Source organism: Artibeus jamaicensis, unplaced genomic scaffold (genome assembly GCF_021234435.1).
Source record: "Artibeus jamaicensis isolate MK-2021 breed Jamaican fruit bat unplaced genomic scaffold, CSHL_Jam_final contig_585, whole genome shotgun sequence".
NCBI lineage: Eukaryota > Metazoa > Chordata > Mammalia > Chiroptera > Phyllostomidae > Artibeus > Artibeus jamaicensis.
In genome coordinates this window covers 13,734,811-13,752,956 of record NW_026521894.1, presented here as the reverse complement: position 1 = coordinate 13,752,956, position 18,146 = coordinate 13,734,811, and the positions used below count along the sequence as shown (strand labels likewise).

At 46.9% G+C, this 18,146-nt stretch overlaps 1 protein-coding gene across 3 annotated transcripts in view; it reads right to left on the bottom strand.

The window, feature by feature from the left end:
- The window catches only part of AMOTL1 (angiomotin like 1), a 147,196-nt gene that overhangs the window by 58,195 nt on the left and 70,855 nt on the right, over window positions 1-18,146 (bottom strand). For 2 of the 3 annotated variants that reach the window (XM_037163451.2, XM_037163449.2), the window contains 2 exons: window positions 7,121-7,270; window positions 1,997-2,924 (listed from right to left, as the gene is read on the bottom strand). In XM_037163451.2, coding sequence (XP_037019346.2) covers window positions 1,997-2,924; window positions 7,121-7,270 — 1,078 coding nt within the window. The remainder of the gene's footprint in view (window positions 1-1,996; window positions 2,925-7,120; window positions 7,271-18,146) is intronic. The other variant, XM_053670445.1, reaches the window with a different exon arrangement.

Sequence of the window (18,146 nt, the reverse complement as noted above, 5' to 3'; positions counted from 1 at the left end):
ACCAGAAATTTGAAGACTACTTTTTTTCCCTCTTCGAACCTGATAGTTTTGAGTTTAAATTTCTCCTTTGGCTTAAGGAACTGTAAAAGGGTAAGAGCAGGAACCCCACCTGGGAGTCCCCAGTGGAGTCGGACCACGCCCACTTTGGGAGGAAACAGTTTCTGCTGCCTGTTGGAAGTCTACATCTCAGCAAGTACTTCAAAGCTGGCGTTCCCAGCCTAGTGAGGGGGTGGGGGAGGGATGTGCCAGTGCTGGGAAGTGAGTGGATGATGGGCCAGCTCTCTGGCTGCCAAGGCCCAGTCACTGCCTTTGCAGAAGATGTGCAGCCGAGCTATGCCCTGCACACAGCCACGGGGGTTGCATCAGAAGCCTCAGCACATTTGATTTAGAAACAGATAAATAAAGCCCTTTGTGGGAATGAAGACATATCCAATAAATAGACAGTGGCCACCTGTCTCCTCTTCTCATACTTCATGTTCCCCGCAAGCAAATTTAGCAACATTTAAATGCTGGGAAATCCCCAATATGTATCTTCAGACCTAATTTCTCTCCTCAGAACTTGATTTCCAGTTGTCTTATTTTCAATCACCCTATTCTTCTACTTTCTTATCTACACAATCACTGAATCCTGTCAATTCTATTTCCCTGACTCTTAGCATACAGAGCTCCCCTGCACTGTGGCCTCAAACCCACAGCACCCTCAGTAATTCTCTTCTGGACTGTTGAGACTGTCCCTGAAGGTCCTCATGGCCCCCCTGCTCCCTTGCCTCCAATTCGTCCTTTCTGCCATTGAAGCCAGCCTTTCTATCAAACATCAACTTAGCCTCTATGTAAAAACAGTTGTTTCCGGATAAATTCTAAACTCCGTAGCATGACACTTACAGATCTTCACCCACTGGTCTCAATTTCCCTGTCCAAACACATCTTCTGCCACTTCCTACCACACCCCATCCCATCCTGCAGCAGCTCTGCATCACTGCAGTGCACTCTGCATCACTGTAGCACACTCTGCATCGCACTCTGCATCACTGCAGCACATTCTGCATCACTGCAGCACACTCTGCATCACTGCAGCGCACTGCTGCACATTCTGCATCACTGCAGTGCACTGCAAAATTTAGGACCTAAATGGTTTGTCTGGAGAGATGACATTCCCCCTACATAATACATCCATCCTACTACTTCATCTCTACACCACAACCCTTACATATCCTTGAAGACCCAACTCAGACGTCACCTCCTCTATGAAGCTGTCCCTACTCCCTGCAGCTATGAGTGACACTATCCTCTTGGGTCCCCTAGTGCTCTCTGCACACTTCTACCCTAAAACAGCATGCCACACTGCAATATTCAGATGCTGTTTCCCCGAGACCGCATCTTTATCTCTGACCCTGGCACAGAGCTGCACAGCGTACACCTTCAGTAAGTGCTGCTGAATCTATCAACCAGTTGGAAGAGGAATTAGGGCAATGGAGGGAAAAGATTCTGATGATCAGGATACTCCAGCTGCCTCAGAGTGTGTACTGTGGAAATTTATTCATCTCTTCAGGCTTTAGCTCATCATCTGTTTAATAAGGGGGTGGGGCTATATGATTTCCATGGTCCCTTTCAGTCCTCTGTTCTAGCATTCATTTTCCTTTAAAATCTACAATGAAGAAAGATTCCATAAAACCCTGTAGTAATAATATGTTCCAGGAGTTTGGATGTTCTCCACAAAGGCGGTCAGGAAAATTCCTGCTTTGCCTGGCCACCAGGCAGAGCTCCCAAGGATGGCCAACAACTGAGACTCCTCCCCTAAACTCCTGAATCCTCAGTTGCCCTCTGTTCTGTTCCACTCTACATATTTTGGCCAAAAAGTGGCTTATTAAATATTATGCACAAGAGAAAAAAATGTGATGACAAAAACCTAACATGCCTTGAAAAGTGTTAACAAATGCCAAAAACATGACTGCTGGCTTTCGAAAAGCTGAGAGAACCGGCCAGGCTCGACAATCACCTCGTCACCCCATACTCTGGGGGCGGCTGGTACCTCAGGACGGCCACTTCCGTTCTCGCGGGCTGAGGAGCAGGGTAAGGCTTGACCATCTCGTGGAGCATCCCAGGGTGCTGGTCACTGTAGTAAAGTCCATGATCCTGGGTCTTGCTGACTGGGGACATCATTTGCTTGGTCTTGAAGGGGTACTCCGGAGGAGGGCCCCGGGGGTCCAGCACTTTACCTGCAGGCTGGGCTACGGAGGGTCCCCCTGCTGCCTTGAAGCCTTTGCCACTCCCTGAGCCAGGGAGGTGCTGCTTAGCACCGTTCCTCTCCAAGGACAACTGCATGATCCTCTCACTGAGAGAGCGGACGTGGCCCTGCTTCAGTTCTTTCAGCGCCTCGTCCTTGTGCGCCTGCCCACTGTTGGCACGGTTCACCGTGGGCCTCCCCTCAGTCCGGGACTTCTGACTGGTGCCCCCCGCCATGTAGTAACCGTGAGCTACAGCCCCCTGTTGCTGCTGTTGCTGCTGCTGCTGCTGCCCCCTGAAGAACTGAGACTGTGCTTTGGCCTCCTCGTAAGTGGGCAGTTCCTCATTGTTCTGCTGAGGCTGCGTGGACCGGACCTGTTTCTCCATCACCGTATTGTCCACCTGGTGTTCTTGACCCTGCGGTTCCTGGCGTGCCGACTGGTAGACCATTTGTGGGTCTTCTTGAGTGAGGTTTTCCGTGGAAGAAAAGTTGTTTGTAGGGTGGGCTGGTCCTGCACTCCCTGTGGCCTGGTGCTGAATGGCCAGCAAGTTCATGTTCTCGGTCGGGGTGCCATACCGCAGTTGTTCCTGGATCAGCCGCTGCAATACTGTTCCAGCTGCCGCATCCTCCGAACCTCTCATTTCCACCTCTGAGATCCTCAGGAAGTTCGGGGGGTGGAAGTTACAAAGAGGATCCTCAACTAAAAGATAAACAGAGGAAGAAAGGTATCAGGTGGTTGCACAGGAATATAGGCCTGTCAGTAAGCGTAAATAATGAACATTCTAACCACAGCAGCAGGTAACAAGATTTCAAATCCACCACCAACTCCGGGTTTCCTGCAGTTTCTCATGGAAGTGTTTTGCCAGTTCAAAAACGGTCTTTAGTATCTCCCTTCTCTCACCTCCCGCCTCCTCCCAGGCCTAGCTCCGTTCTTCACCCCCTGCCTTCCCTTTAATCTCCCCACTGGCCCCTTCTCTTCTTCATACAAGTCTTTCCTATCTTAAAAAAAGACATGCAAAAACCAAAACCAAACAAAAAGGAACCTACTTTTCACGGCCCACATGTCCCTCTGACTGCCACACTGCCTCTCTCCTTCCCTCCACTTTTAAATGTCCTCAGGAAGCATCGCCCACGCGCTGCCCTCCCTCCTGCTCTGATTAGTAACCCAGACCAGCGAGAATTTTCCAGCGCTCATATTACATAACCAAGCCTTCTGGGGCACCTGGCATGTTGATCACCCACTCTCGAAATGCTCTCCTAACTCGGCAACCAGGTCCTGGCTTCTGCTTCTCCGTCCACTCCTCCGGCTCCCTTTTCTCCACCTGCCCCTTGAATCCTGGTGTTCCCCGCAGCTCTGCTCTGAGTGCTCTTCCACCCCCACTTGACAGAACCTCCTGGGTCATCACACCCACTGCTCACCTTCAAGGACCTACTCACGACCCACAGCTGCCAGCCAATGGCCCGTCAGTCCTTCAAACTCAACATGCCTTCTTCACCCCGAAAGGTGTACACACCCAACCAATCCCGTAATCACTGCTTTGTCTAATTTTTGCCTAGCCAGAAACCTGGGTGTTTTCCAGAATCCCTTCCTCTTCCTTAACCACAACATCTAGTCAGTGAATGCCTGTCAATCCTACCTCCAAAGTCTCTCTCCCAGCTTTCCTCCTTATTCCCATGCCCGATCTCCAACGGGATTACTCATAACTACAATACAACTACAAGAACCGTTTTTTAAAGTGCACGTGATATGCCACTACACTGAATTATCTCCATATATTCATTCGTTCCATACGCAGTTACGCGCTAGATATCAATTCCCCAACCTTTCAGATCAGGAGAGAGGTTTAAGAAGAGGTACATCACAGAGGTCCAGAGGTAGGAAGAGACAGAGCCAGGATGTGATGCATTCCACAACAAAATCTATGCTCACTCCACGCCTTACAAGCCCATGGTGCCCCCAGACCATTCATTCCAACAGCCGGCTCATTTATTTCCCTGACACTAGTCTCACTTCTACTTCCAAACCCACCCCCTTAGGCCCTAGCCCATCTCCCGCACTACCCTGCAAGGTTGTTCCAATAGGAAAACCTAACCACACCAATCCTCTGCACAAAAATCCTCAATAATAAACGGCACATGAAACTGACATTCTATCCCACGGCGCAGTGGCTACCGCCCTACCTACCCAGCAACACTTCACGCTACCACCGCCTGCCCTCACCAGCAACCCTTTGAAGTTTAAGCTCCAACAATACCTAAGAACATATATAGCTCCCAGACACGCTAGCTCTCTCTGGCCTCTAGGCCTTTGCTCACATTGTCCCTCTGCCTAGAAAGATGTGGTTCACCATGTCCTCCTGGGTGATTCCTAGACATGCTTCCTGTGATGGCGCCAACGCTACCTTCTGAGGAGATCCTTTGCTGCAGCCCAGCAGGCTTGAGCCCTCCTGCACTCGCACATACCTCAGTAGAGCAGTTACCACAGCAGATGGCAATTACTTATCTACACAAGACTCTAACCTCCTTGAAGGTAAAGATCATGCCTTCTTGTCTGGGTCTCCCTAGCACGCTACCCAGTGAGGGGGATCAAACATTTAACCAGGAAAAGAATACTACATGATTTCCATGAAGTGTAAAATTTAGCCCATTTCGCAACAGTGCTAGTAAGTAGTATATTGAGGATATCATATAGCATTATGAGAGTAAATGTCCTACCATTCACTCCTGGCATGACCCTGAGCAAATCACGTACTCTCTTCTAGTTTGAAAGCCTCACCTATAGATTGAGGGGGTTGAACTAGATCATCTCTAAGCAGCTTTCAGTGCTGCAATTCCATGCAATGATGGCTCTCTGTCTCTGTATATACATAGAACACGCCATTTCCCCCAAAACTGTCTTTCTTCCCCAAGGTTGCCTTTTTTTTTACACCTATAAATGGCAGTCATTCTGATAGAAATTTTAGGTTTACTCTGGACCCTTTGTCTCCTTTGCTCCCTACAGTTACTTAACTGCCATGCTAGGTTTTCTTAGTCCACAGTGAAATGAGGGAAAATAAAGGTGGTATGATATGCTTACAAGACATGTAAACTAACATGTACTCACACATACGTGAGCATGTGCGCACACACACACACATCATTAGGTTCACTGTCTTTCACTGGCAAGGTCTGTCAAGGAGACCTTTCACTTACTCTTTTTGGCATTCAAATACGAGAGAAGGTGACAGTAGATGACATTTTTAGTGTCCCTGCAATGGCGAAGACTGCAACCCTAGCTTCCGTGCCCTCAGCTGCTCCCCAGTGCTGGCTCTGCTCAGCAGTGGGTCAGCTGCCCCGAGCAGCCTCCTAATATCTCTTGCTTCTGGCCTCTTCTCTTTTCAGTCCAACTGGTATTTGTTATCTGTCTTCCTCTACTAGGATTCAAGCACCGCAGGGTGAAGGTTTTATCTGTTACAGTCGATGCAGCGTCCCCAGTGCCTAGAATACGACCCTGACCCACAGAAGGCCTTCGGGAAGCGACTGCTGAATAAACTAAAGAACTTCACAGGCTGGGTCCTGAAGCTCAACTCTGATCACATCTTTCTCCCTGTTTCCCCCAAATCACACCTCTGTGACCTCAAGCAAATCACTCAGTTTCTCTGAAGCTCTCTCCTCCATAAAATGGGCCGACTTCACTTGTGCCTGATAGGACTACATGCGGAGTACATGCAAACTTACTCTTTACCTTCAGAGAATGGACTCATAACTGAAATAGAAATCCAGAGTTCAACAGTAAAAAACTTAAATAGGAAAATCAGACCACTGAAAGTCTATACCAGATGAGTGCCAAATAATTGTAGTAAGTGATGAACAACCCAAGGAAAAGGTGGTCCGTGTGGGTGGAAGTGGGTCATCATTCGCTCAGCAAAGATGGACCGAAAATCTGTTACAGTCGGGCACCCTGACAGACGCCAGGGCAGGAGGGTAAAAAGGCAGCCCTCACCCTCGGATGACTGATCTAAAAGGCTTAATGGAAAAGGCAATTCACAGATAAAAATCAGTATGTTTTAATAAAATGAATAAAAATTCTATTGAAATAAAAATGTTTCCAGAGGAAAATTATATTTTGGGGGTGAATAATAAAAGGACTGGGGGCCCTGACCAGTGTAGCTCAGTTGGTTGGGTGTTGTCCTGCAAAGTGAAAGGTCGCCAGTTCAATTTCCGGCCGTGACACACGCCTTGGTTGTGGGTTTGGTCACTGGGCGGGGCATCAATGTTTCTCTCCCTCTCTTTCTCCCTCTCTTGCCCTCTCTCTAAAACATATATATATAAGGAACGAGGTCTTCTCAAGCATGAAAACTACTAAATTATCTTTTCATAAGCCTATCTGGACCCTCAGGTCCTTCCCTAAAGTGGTTTTAAAAATTCCCTCATAGTTTTACCAATCCCAAAAGACTTCAAAAATAGGCCAGGAGTTTTTATAAAGGAAGCAATTACCTCCCTATTGTAGTTTTGAATTTCTTCTGAACTTCTGAATTATTTGCCAGAAGATAACAATGAAGTGCAGAGGGAAAAAAAAAAAGAAAAAAAGAAAAGATTCCTTGGAAAGAGTACAAGAAATATTTAGGAATTAGAGAAAAATTAGGGAAAATAAATGGCATAATTCTGGAGTTCCTACATGTTTAGAAACTTTCTGTTGGGAGAGTCACAAATTATAGCTAAATAGTCTATTAACACCATAGCACAAATATTAAAAATAAGGCATCTGCCAATAAAGAGACAACCAATAGCCCCATATGCTGATTTCTTAAAATGAGCATAGAGGAGAAACATTATACAAAAGGAGCTAAAAAACGGGACACATAAAGTCATTTTGTTTACAGCACAAGTGCCAATGAAAGAAGTGAAAGAACTCACCAACTTTTTCCCTGATGGTACCGTTTGGCTCCACAGTCAAAGCAGGTGCTTCATGCCTCCCAGCGTAGAGCAGAAAGTCTGGGAAAAAGTAGCTGGACTCTTCTAGAATCTGGCCAGGACTGCTGGGACTGTAGCAAGCAGGAGGGGGACCTGCAGGGCAGAATAAAGCGAAGTGCCCATTAGCGCCATGAAGTTCTCCTCTCCCCCGCTCCCTGGATGACTCAGAAGAGCCCACGGGGCATTCTCCCACGTTTCAACTTGCACTGGGAACTCTGTCTTTTTGATTCATAAAATTCCAAACTTACTATTCAGAATTATCACCAGGCCAGCCACTCACCAAAAGGACCCATGAGTCAAAATAACAATCTCCAAGACCTGCTGAGCAAAGGCACCGACACTTTCACACAACTGCTCGTGAAGGGCAGCGGCACCACCAACAAAAGTCAAGTCCTCTGTGACTCAAAGTTCTGAACAGGCAAGGAGGGGGACAGGAAACAGGGATGTGAAGAGACTGGGGAGAGGGGTGGTCACTCCACAGGACACGTGTTTGAAGGAGCGTGTCCCAGCCCGGGACAGAGCACTCAGCCTGACACTGAGGTGTCTGGAGCCTCGCGTGGCAGCAGGCAGCTGGGGGCACAGGTTCTGGCCCTCTGCCAACCACTGGACTTTCAGCTCCAGCTTATCTGCTCCGCACACAGACCGAAGTGTGCTTCCTGCTTCAATGAAATGTGGCACCGTATTCAGTCCCACAGTGACGGGACCTGCGATACCACCGCTGGAACACTGATACTGCTCACACGGCGTCGCCGGACATGCAGCAGGATGGGTCCGCTGCACCGCTTTCTCTCCCTGCACTGATTTCTCTGTGTTGGCACCCGGTTTAGGGCTGTTTTTGGCAAAGTAACTTAGTTTACTCTCAGGGAAAGAATCATGCTATTTTTTTTAACTTAAAGTCCTTGCCTACATGATAATTCCATTACAAAAAAAAAGTTTTTCAGCAATCACTTCAAACTGGTCATTTCAAGTTTGCTAGATTTGTTATCCACCCATTTCCCACAAGGCCAAAGCTAGTAGTAAACTAGCTTTGAATAACTAATTCTTCCGAGGCCATATGGTGGGGATTTACTCATCATCTTTCTGAGTTTCTTTCCTCATGAAGTATTTGCATTAATGTGTGTGCTCTCAGGCATCATGGACATGTTTGGACTAGAGAGAAAAAAGATTCTGACAACTAGAATATTTATACTTATGAAGTTAAAACTAAATAATGTAGTTGTGACTTTCATCTTCAAGATGAATATAAACCAGTAAGAATGACATAATATGTGAAGACCAGCCTAGAATTCCAGTTCCAATGCACATGGAGCCTCTCTGTCACCGTTCTCTTTTTGGCCAACCGGCAAGGACCACCTGGGAAAGAAAGTCCATCTCCTCTGGGCTGCATCCTCTACACTGACCGATCTGAAAGTCTAGGGCTAAAATTAGGAGTCGTAATGGCCTAGATCCAAAGGCTGATCCTGACCTGGCTTCTACTTCAGGGAGATGGAAAATGTTGGTGGAAAACTGGAGAGGGGCAAGTTATAACCTTGGCCATGCAATACAATTGCCTGGAGTTTAAAAAGCCCCAGTACCCAGGCCTCACCCAGACCTCTTCAATCAGATCTCTGGGGACAGGGCCCACGTATTTCTATTTTATAAAGTTCCTCCAATGCCTCCAGTGTGCAGCCACAGTGAGAAGCCCTATGCTTGTGGAGAACAGTACTCATAAGTGAAAAAACAAAAGCCACAAAAACACATTTTGGCACCCTGAGTACCACCCCCCACCTACTCCGAGTCCGACAGGTGTTGGGGACCCACACATTTCAAGAAGAGGAAGTGTGATTTTTTTATCAGTGGATCTGGGTCAGGAATGGCATGTGCCAGCATGTTACAACTTTGGGTCATACTAGTCACATGACTAAGAATTCTAAGTGGTAACAGAGAGCATATTGCTAACAAAATCAAGGCCTAAGTAAGGATATCTGTGCCTGTGCATATAAAGGAGGGTAGAAGCGTGTGTGTGTGTGTGTGTGTGTGTGTGTGTGTGTAGATATACACTTCCAATATGCAGCCCAGGGAAGAACTTTGAGCTAAGCCATTCCTAGTCACCACAACGCACCTGTTCTCCACACCTAGGAACGAGAGCCGGGGAAACCAAAGGAGTCCCAAGGTACCACCCCCACCAGCGGCCCCTTCCAGTCAGGCTCAGACCCAGGGGCTACGGAGTGGTCCGATTTTTAAGGGAGCCCACGCCACTTGGGGGCTCTGCTGGCTCAATAGCATGTCACATGCACATGTGTTGCCTCTGGGGGCTTCACAAACACTGTTATCATGTAAGGTCCTCTGAACTGAGTAACTTGCAGTCACCTGTTTCTTTCAGACCAGGACCTTGTCTAAGGATTTCCACTCACTCATCTTTAGCCTGCAAGGGGAGAGTGGCGAAAGCAATGGCAAACAAGCTAAGGTCAGTGTCAAGGAGTCAGCTCTCTCTGGGGTCTCCCTCTGGGGAAGGGCAGGTGAGCTCTTACGGGCTGGCCCCACAGGGAAAGCTTGCAGGTCTGGGTGTATTGCACTTGACAAAATGCAGAAATTCTAACTGGACAGTTCAACATTTCTGCCCTATACTGACTATAACCCATTTCACCAAGAATGGTTCCTTTTTCTTGACAAAATCTGCATGCCGTTCGTCAACAAGAAGACTCTGTGCTTTTCTCTCTATGAGCGTGGCTGCTTTTGGCTTGCTTCTCAAACACTAAAAACGTCCTTCCCAGTATGGTTTTGTGCTGTTACTTTCTTTGTCAGTGTCTAGCAGCCTTTAGGTAATGTGACCCTGAAAAAGACTTTTTTCCCCTTGAATAGAAGCAACAACAAAGGACCTCACTGTTGAAAGAAACATGAATTATGGCAAAATGAAGTGAGTTTTCTGGGGGCACCCTGGTGACCTGCTCGTCCACTTCACCTCCACCATAATGACTCACTTCCCTAAGATCAGACCCGGAGTCGGTGACCAGGCCAATCCAGCAGATGCCTGAGTTTCCTTTAGGTGTGAACGAAATTCACATTGTCACCCCGCTGTCACCCAACCTCACACGGCCGGGAAACCACCTGTCCTCACATCCCACTTCCAGCACGCCACTCCCATGCACAGAGCCATGTTGGCTACAGTTTCTCGTTTCGATTGTGTTTGGTTTTCAAGGCTGTGTACAGTCAGACCCCTTCTTTAGGTGCCATCGGCCTCCCTGGTCGCTTCAGCATCCCACGAACATGTCACCTTCATTCCCCAAATCCCGGCTAAGAATGTCATCCGCTTGCCTCCCAGTCCCCCCCTCTGAACTACTGTGATGTTCTCTCCCGTCAATTTGCCTCTGCGGCTGACAGAGGTGCCCTGAGGTCTGCAGGCCGGAGGCCCATTCCTCAGAGCCTCCACGGACCGCGAGCCCACTCCCAGGTGTTATTTCACCAACGAGCACGGCCTTCGGCCAGCTGCATGTAATCCCAAACCTCCTAGCGCATTTAAAAACAATTTCATTTTCTAAATTAGTGTAACCTCCTAGAGATTTCAACTACAGCAACAAACAATTCTGTAGCTTCTACCTTCCCTTTCAAAGAGTTCAAGACTTTGCTGAGTGTGCCAGGGACCTCAAAGTCAAATACAAGCAACCAAGCCTTTTGATTCTGGCAGGTTTTTCCAGAGACTGAAATACTCTGCTCAAAAAGACAGATGCCTTACAAGCAATGTTCAGGGTGGGCCTAGAGAATCCATGACTGGTACCCAAAAAATAAGGGCTGGTCTGTTCCCAAGCCCTCGAGTGAAACCGAGCTAGCTCTCGTGCGTCAGCCGACTCATGCTCCAGGAAGCTGAGGCCTGGGTGAAGCACAGACTGGCCGGGTCCATGGACACTGGCATGCAACACACACACGTCACAAAGGGACACGCGAAGCTCCACCACTACAGCGAGAGCACACACTGGAGTATGCTTTCTCACTCTCTTGCCCCAAGGCTCCGACATTTTGCAACCCAGGATGGGAGTGGGAAGAGGTGGGAGCAGGGAAGGTTCCCAAGATTCCCATCCCCGACATGATTGGTCTTCTGGGCACCAGACTGGAATTCTAATTTCTGGGCCAATCCACCTAGTGTAGAAAATGAGTAAAATAAATACACCAGTAACTATTTAATTTAGGCTCTCTCAAAGTGGGATACTGACTCTCCCAACGTCTTGTGGTGAACAACTTTATCTAAGTTGTATGATGTTCGACTTCGTAATGCTTATTTAGACATACTTCTGAGATATGATCAGTGTGAACCAAAATGCAGAATGTACGCTTAACCTTTAAACAACTGACGCACAAGGCAACCGAGTTCTCTGTTTGCGCTAGGAGTTACAAACACAGACGTGAGGAAGACTGTCCTCCGCCTGCGGATGTTATGATTTGGTTCTGTAGACCACAGGCACCCAGATTTCATTGCAGAGTAAGTGCTCCATTAACGGGACACAATGCTTTGGAGGCCTAGGAGTCATGCATTACTACCTGTTGTTCGGGGGCAGTGATATGGAGTTGAAATGACTCGGAAAAAGAGACATGTGAGCTGGACTGGAAAAAAAATGAGGAGGATGTATGCTAATCTGCTGTTGGGGGTGGGGAGGGTGCTAGTGAGAAAAGATCCAGCTGCCTGGCCAGCGAGGTAAAGGAGAAGCTGCTGACTGCAGCACCTCTGGTCGGATGGAAGAGTTCGGTGTAGCTTGGGTAGGGCTAAGGAAGAGAATGAAGCTTTATCCACAGTCCCAGAACCCACCAGTGAAGGGGGCTTTTTAGAAGTATTCGTAGTACAGTATTTCCATAACACAACAAAACCGGAAAGTAATTAAAAAGTTACGTGGTTCAACTTCCAATTACTACGTACCATATTCCTGAGAGTCAATCGCCTCTAAATATTTTTGGTGTTCGGGAGCCCCGCGCTCACTGTGTGAGCCTTGGGAACAGGTTCTACCCACAGCCACAGAAGCCCGCCTCCCTCCCTGCTCGAGCAGTTAGGACAGTCTGAGCTCAGTGAGCTGGAGGTTCCAGCTGGAGACCCTGAATCCTGAGGAACTGTCACAGAGACAAAGGGTATGGACAGATCACCTGCAGTGACACTACACCAGGAGTCGCAGCGGTGCCCGTGGCGGGCCCCACCCTCACAGCACAGCCACTGGGTGCATGGTGTCTTCACCGAGGTTCCTGTCTGTTTTCTGAGCCTTCCCATTAACTTATGAGCTGCTCAATATACTCCCAGCAAATTCCTGTTTTGCTTAACTATTCGAGACCTTCCGACCAATATAAAGACTTACATTTAAAAAATATTACTCTTTGTGATTTCCATTCTAAGAACACTGCATTGTTTTTATGTCAAACACTACATGACGTTGCACAATCTGCCTTGAGTTATAGCAACTCGTGCCTATTGCCTTTGTACAAACCCTACAGAAACACTGGCAGTTCTCCCAGTTTCCTCCCGCAGGAGGGCCTTTCACCCTGTGAGTCAGGGAAACTCTCGCTCTGGCACACACGACGGAATGCGAAACATGAATGCCGTCTCTGGACGGCTTCTGATGCTGGGCTTTACTGCCACTTCCTCCAGGGAGCCGCCTACTTTCCTCCCCCAGAATATAGGCCACTCCCCTTCTCAGATGCCACCCACTGGTGCTCCCATCTCATGCCATGTGGATTTATGCCACGTTAAATCCTTACGTCTCTAGGTTTTTCCCTCCTCAGTTCCTAGTAGAAATAAGATCATAGTAAGTGCTCAATGCATACTTACTGATTCAGTAAATCTGCAGAGGTTCGCAGGACCTAGCAGTTTCTACCTCAAAATGGGCACTCCATACTTATTAGTGGAATTAAGATCCCTTTAAAAATAACCAGTTAGAAACATATTCATGATTCTACAGAGCTTAACTCAAAGGCGAGTCTGTCTCTTTCAAACTCCTCAGGAGACCAAGGCTGGTAAAAGCAACTGGGGGAGGAAAAAAGCCATCTAGTGCTAACGCAGGTTAATTACAAGTGAACCCTGATCCAGTTCCCACCGGCGCTTTTTCCCCACATGAGGTTGTAAGTACATCAGGGGGGTTTCATAGCTTGAACACAAACTCGCATTTACAGGAAGGTGCTCTTTGGCCCCACTCCACCTGTGCAACTCTGCCCAGGGCTGTGCCTCAGTGCCGCCCTTGGTTCCTGCGTCCTTCACACGTCTGCGAGCAGGAGCAGAGTCTGGAGACCCCGGAGGGTATGTGCTCCCCCACTGGGAAAAGACGAATCAACCCAGACCTGCGGATCAGAGTCACAGGAAGATCACACAGAATCGCGGGAAGCGGTACACAGTGAGACGTCCATAATGAAATTTATGAAGAGGCAATAATTTTTAAAATTTGGATTTGAACGTAAAATCCAAAGGTTACTTAAATATCTTGAGTCAAAGTGTACTTAAAACATCAAAATTCCTATTTTGTGTTGATATAGTTGGTACTTAAATTTGCTAAAACTAGAAGCACCTAGTCTCCAGAGACTCTTTTCCTGAGGTGTCTTTTTAAAACCACTTTGCTGAGGCGAGACTGACGTGTAATGAGGTGCACACATTAAGGGTATGCAACTTAACTGCTTTTACCCCAGGAGTCTGGGGGTAAAAGCTAACCCGCGGGACCATCACCACCATCAAGACCACCACCACCATCAAGACCACAGACATATCCATCACTTCCCAAAGTCTCCTCCCACCCTGTTTATTGTGCGTGTCTGTGCTAAGAATGCAAGGTTAATTAAATCAACTTTCTTAGCAAATTTAAGTACACAATAAAGTACTGTTAGTATAGGTACTATGCTGAAGAGGGTATCTCTAGAACTCATTCACTCAGTTAAATTTTAATAAATAAGCCCTATATTAATTAAATAACTGAAGTTTAAATAATCTTTGACATATTTGTTTATACCCATCTCAGGACCAAGAAGGTACTCTTTTGGGTGGCCCTGGCACACATGATGTTCCCACTGAGAAAGAAAAATTATTAGTGGGTAAGCTCCAGTGCTTAAACATGTCTATCACACGTATACAGACAGTACACATTTAAACAGGTATACAGACAATAAGTACTTCATATTTTTTGAACAAAGGAAAACAGGATGACAAGCCTTAGAATTAAACCCGCAGCATAAAATGACAAGGTGAATGCACAGTTCTGCTCCTCCAAGCTCGACTCTCACCCACGCGAAGGAGGGGAGGGGAGGAGCGGTTCAGACACTCGGGCCTGTCACCCGACTCCTCCAGCTTTCCGGAACACATCAGCGATCGCATCAGCGCCTGTTGTGACAGCTAAGTGACAGCGCTGTGTCTGCCAGGTGGCAGCATCTCACAGGGACGGGGACTCTGAAGAGGGGAGTAAGTTTCTTCTCACCACACTTCCCCCACTCAGAAGTCAAAATCGGCTCCTGATGAACTACATAATTTAAGGCAACCGATATTCCCCCCCCCCCAAACTAAACATCCCTTTAGCAACACAAATACAGTCAATAATAGCGGGAGCTACCATTTACTGAGGGCCTAGTAGGTGCTGGGATCATATAAAATTATTGTTGATAATCACCACTCCATTCCCATTCTGTCGATTTGGATACTAGGCTCCCGAGGTCAGGGAACGGCCAGAGTCCCGGAGCCAGCCAGCAGCACAGCCCCTGCAACAAGAAGGCTCTTTTTACTCTGCCTTCCCAAAGCCCTCAAGAATCCCTCACTTCATCCTGAACCCTCTTTCCCTGCCTACTTTCTTACATTAATATCGGGGGAGTTTCAATGAAATGCTTCTGCTTGTGGATAATGGGGGAGGTGCCAGCAGAGTTTCCTTCCCTGCATATATGAGGCAGAGAAGGAGCCAGAACTACTTTATTTGGGTCATTCCTTACAAAAACTCGGACTAATAACAGCGCACTCCTGCCAGCCCCAGAACAGAGCAGTAAAGCGACTTCTGAAGCCGCCCCCCCATCCCTTCCGTTGGGCTGCATAGTGTTTTCCTGATGGCGTCTCCACTCACAGTGATTCCCAAACCTGGGCTGTGTCTGCCACTCGTGGAACACCTACAAAAATGTCACGTCCAAGCCCCTGCGTCAGACCTGTAATGTCAGGATCTCCACAAATGTGGAGGAGAAAAGGATTTTCTCACAAGTGTTGGCCAGAAATGAGTTTTTCGGGCCCCCTCTGAGGTCGATTTGAGTGCGGAGTGAGGCTTGGAGGCCGGTACTCCTCCGCCACGTGGGCCCTCGCAGCGCATGCGCAGTCCTGAGAAGCTGTGGTGAGCTGGTTTGTAAATAGGTCTCATTCTACACCAAAACCTGTTGACTGCATGAATCTAAATACTGGTGAATAAGTAAAGGAGATATTTTCTAAAACAAACCAACTAATCTGCACTGAGTCCTCTGATAGTGAAGAATGCTGAATATTTTTTAAAGCATATTTTATTGGTTATGCTATGACAGTTTTCCCAAATTTCCCCCTTTATCCCCCATCTGCCCCGCACCCCTCAATCCTCTAGCGTTCCCTCCCCTCAGTTCATGTCCATATAAATTCTTTGACTCGTTTCCTATACCATTTTTATCTCCCCCCGTCTATTTTATGCCTACCAATTATGTTTCTTATTCCCTGTACCTTTTCCCCAAATTCTTCCCCCCTTCTCCCTTCCCACGGAAAACCTCCATGTGATGTGCATATCTCTGATTCTGTTCCTGTTCTAGTTTTTTGCTTAGTATTTGTTTTGGTTGTTTTTCTTTTTTAAGGTTCATTTGTTGATAGTTGTGATTTTGTTGTCATTTTACTGTTCATTGTTTTTGATCTTCAATTTCTTAGATAAGTCCCTTTAACATTTCATATAATCAGGGCTTGGTGATGATGAACTCCTTTAACTTGACCTTATCTGAGAAGCACTTTATCTGCCCTTTCATTCTAAATGAAAGCTTAGCTGGATAGAGCAATCTCGGATGTAGGTCCTTGCCTTTCATGACTTCAGATACTTCTTTCCAGCCCCTTCTTGCCTGTAAAGTTTCTTTTGAAAAATCAGCTGACAGTCTTACGGGAATTCCTTTGTAGGTAACTGTCTCCTTTTTTTTTCTCTTGCTGCTGCTAGGATTCTCTCCTTAATTTTAATCTTGACTAATGTAATTATGATGTGCGTTGGTGTGTTCCTCTGTGGGTCCAACTTCTCTGGTAGTCTCTGGGTTACCTGGACTTCCTGGAAGTTAATTTCCTTTGCCAGATTCAGGAAGTTTTCCTTCATTATTTGTTCAAATAAGCTTTCAATTTCTTGCTGTAGTTCTTTTACTTCTGACACTCCTATAATTCAGATACTGGAACGTTTAAAGCTGTCCCATAGGTTCCTAAAGCCTCTCCTCATTTTTTTGAATTCTTGTTTCTTCATTGTTTCAGGTGGATGTTTATTTCTTCTTTCTGTTCCAAATCGTTGATTTGAGTCCTGGTTTCCTTCCTGTCACTGTTGGTTCCCTGAATATTTTGCTCTATTTCATTTTGGGTATCCTTCACTTGTTCTTTCATTTTTCGACCAAGTTCATTCACCTCTGTTAGCGTCCTGATGACCAATATTTTGAATTCCACAACCAGATGGGTTGGCGATCTCCTCATCACTTAGCTCTCTTTCTGAGGCTGAACTCTGTTCTTTCATTTGGGCCCTATTTCTTTGTTTTGGAGCACCTGTTAAGTTGTAAGGAGGCAGGGCCTTAGGTATTTACCTGGGCAGGGCAACCCTCTTTGGTTCCCTGTGGCACTGCCTGGCAGGAAGTGGCTACAGAGAGAACAGTGCAGCTCACCTGCTCAGCTCTAGCCCCAATTTCCAACCAACTCGTATGAGACTGGGAGTTTCTCCCAATGTGGCAACCCCCATCGTAGTCCACAGTCAGCTCTGAGTCTCAGTTTCCTGTTCGGCCAGCTCCTCCCGTGGGATCCACCACCTTGCCTCGGGGTCTCTCCTTCCGCTGTCTGACTGGTCTGGTTGACTGTTTCTTTAACTCCTTGGTTGTCAGAGCTCCATGCAGTTTGATTTCTGGCACTTCTGGTTGTTTATGTTTAGATTGGTTGTTATCCTCCTTTTGGTTGTGTGAGGAAGCGAAGGGTTTCTACGTATGCCTCCATCTTGGCTGGAACTGCCTGTGTGTAAGTTTTTTACTTTTTCATAAATTCAGATTTGAAGTCAATAGCTTTAGTGCCCTATACTCATAATGGCTAACCTGAATGGCTGGTAAGGGAATATGGCTATTTCAGTCCCAAGTAAAATACTGTTATACAGATACAAAAACAAAGCAATTATACCAAAAGCAACATCTAATTCAACATGAGAAAAAAAGCCCGTGAAGCTGCCCGCCATCGATGATAAGTGCTTGCTAGATCCGAAACTCAAAAATCACAGGGCCGACTACCCCAGTCATGTAAGACGAGCAGCTACCTAACCACAGGGAAGGAGGGCATAGGGAGTAATGTTATTGAGCAGGACATGAGAGAGACTCAGAAAATCCTTATAACTCTGAGACTTGGGTTCCATTATCTCTTTTTTACCTACACAAAAGCAGGAATGACGTGATCTGGCTCACACAGCTCATAGCTGTAAGTTTGAGATGCAAACTCAATTATTACTATTCCAAAGTATTCCACAGAATTTCAGTGGTATTTTTTTAAACACCAAGATATCTGTGATAGTATTTGGGTTCCTTATAACTCCTGTGAGCTATGAAGGGTCATGGGTCTATGAATTTGACCAGTGGCATAATGCAGAAATTAGTAACTCATTTGTCCATTCATTCATTCCACAGAGAAAAAGGACACTGAACATCTGCCATGGGCCAGGTAGTGCCTGGGATGGGGACCCAGATCTGACAGGCTAGTGAGGGAGACAGATGTGGAGAGCAGAGAGTTGCTGAACAGTGCAGAAATGCAGGGACACAGGTGGGCTCAAGGCCCTCA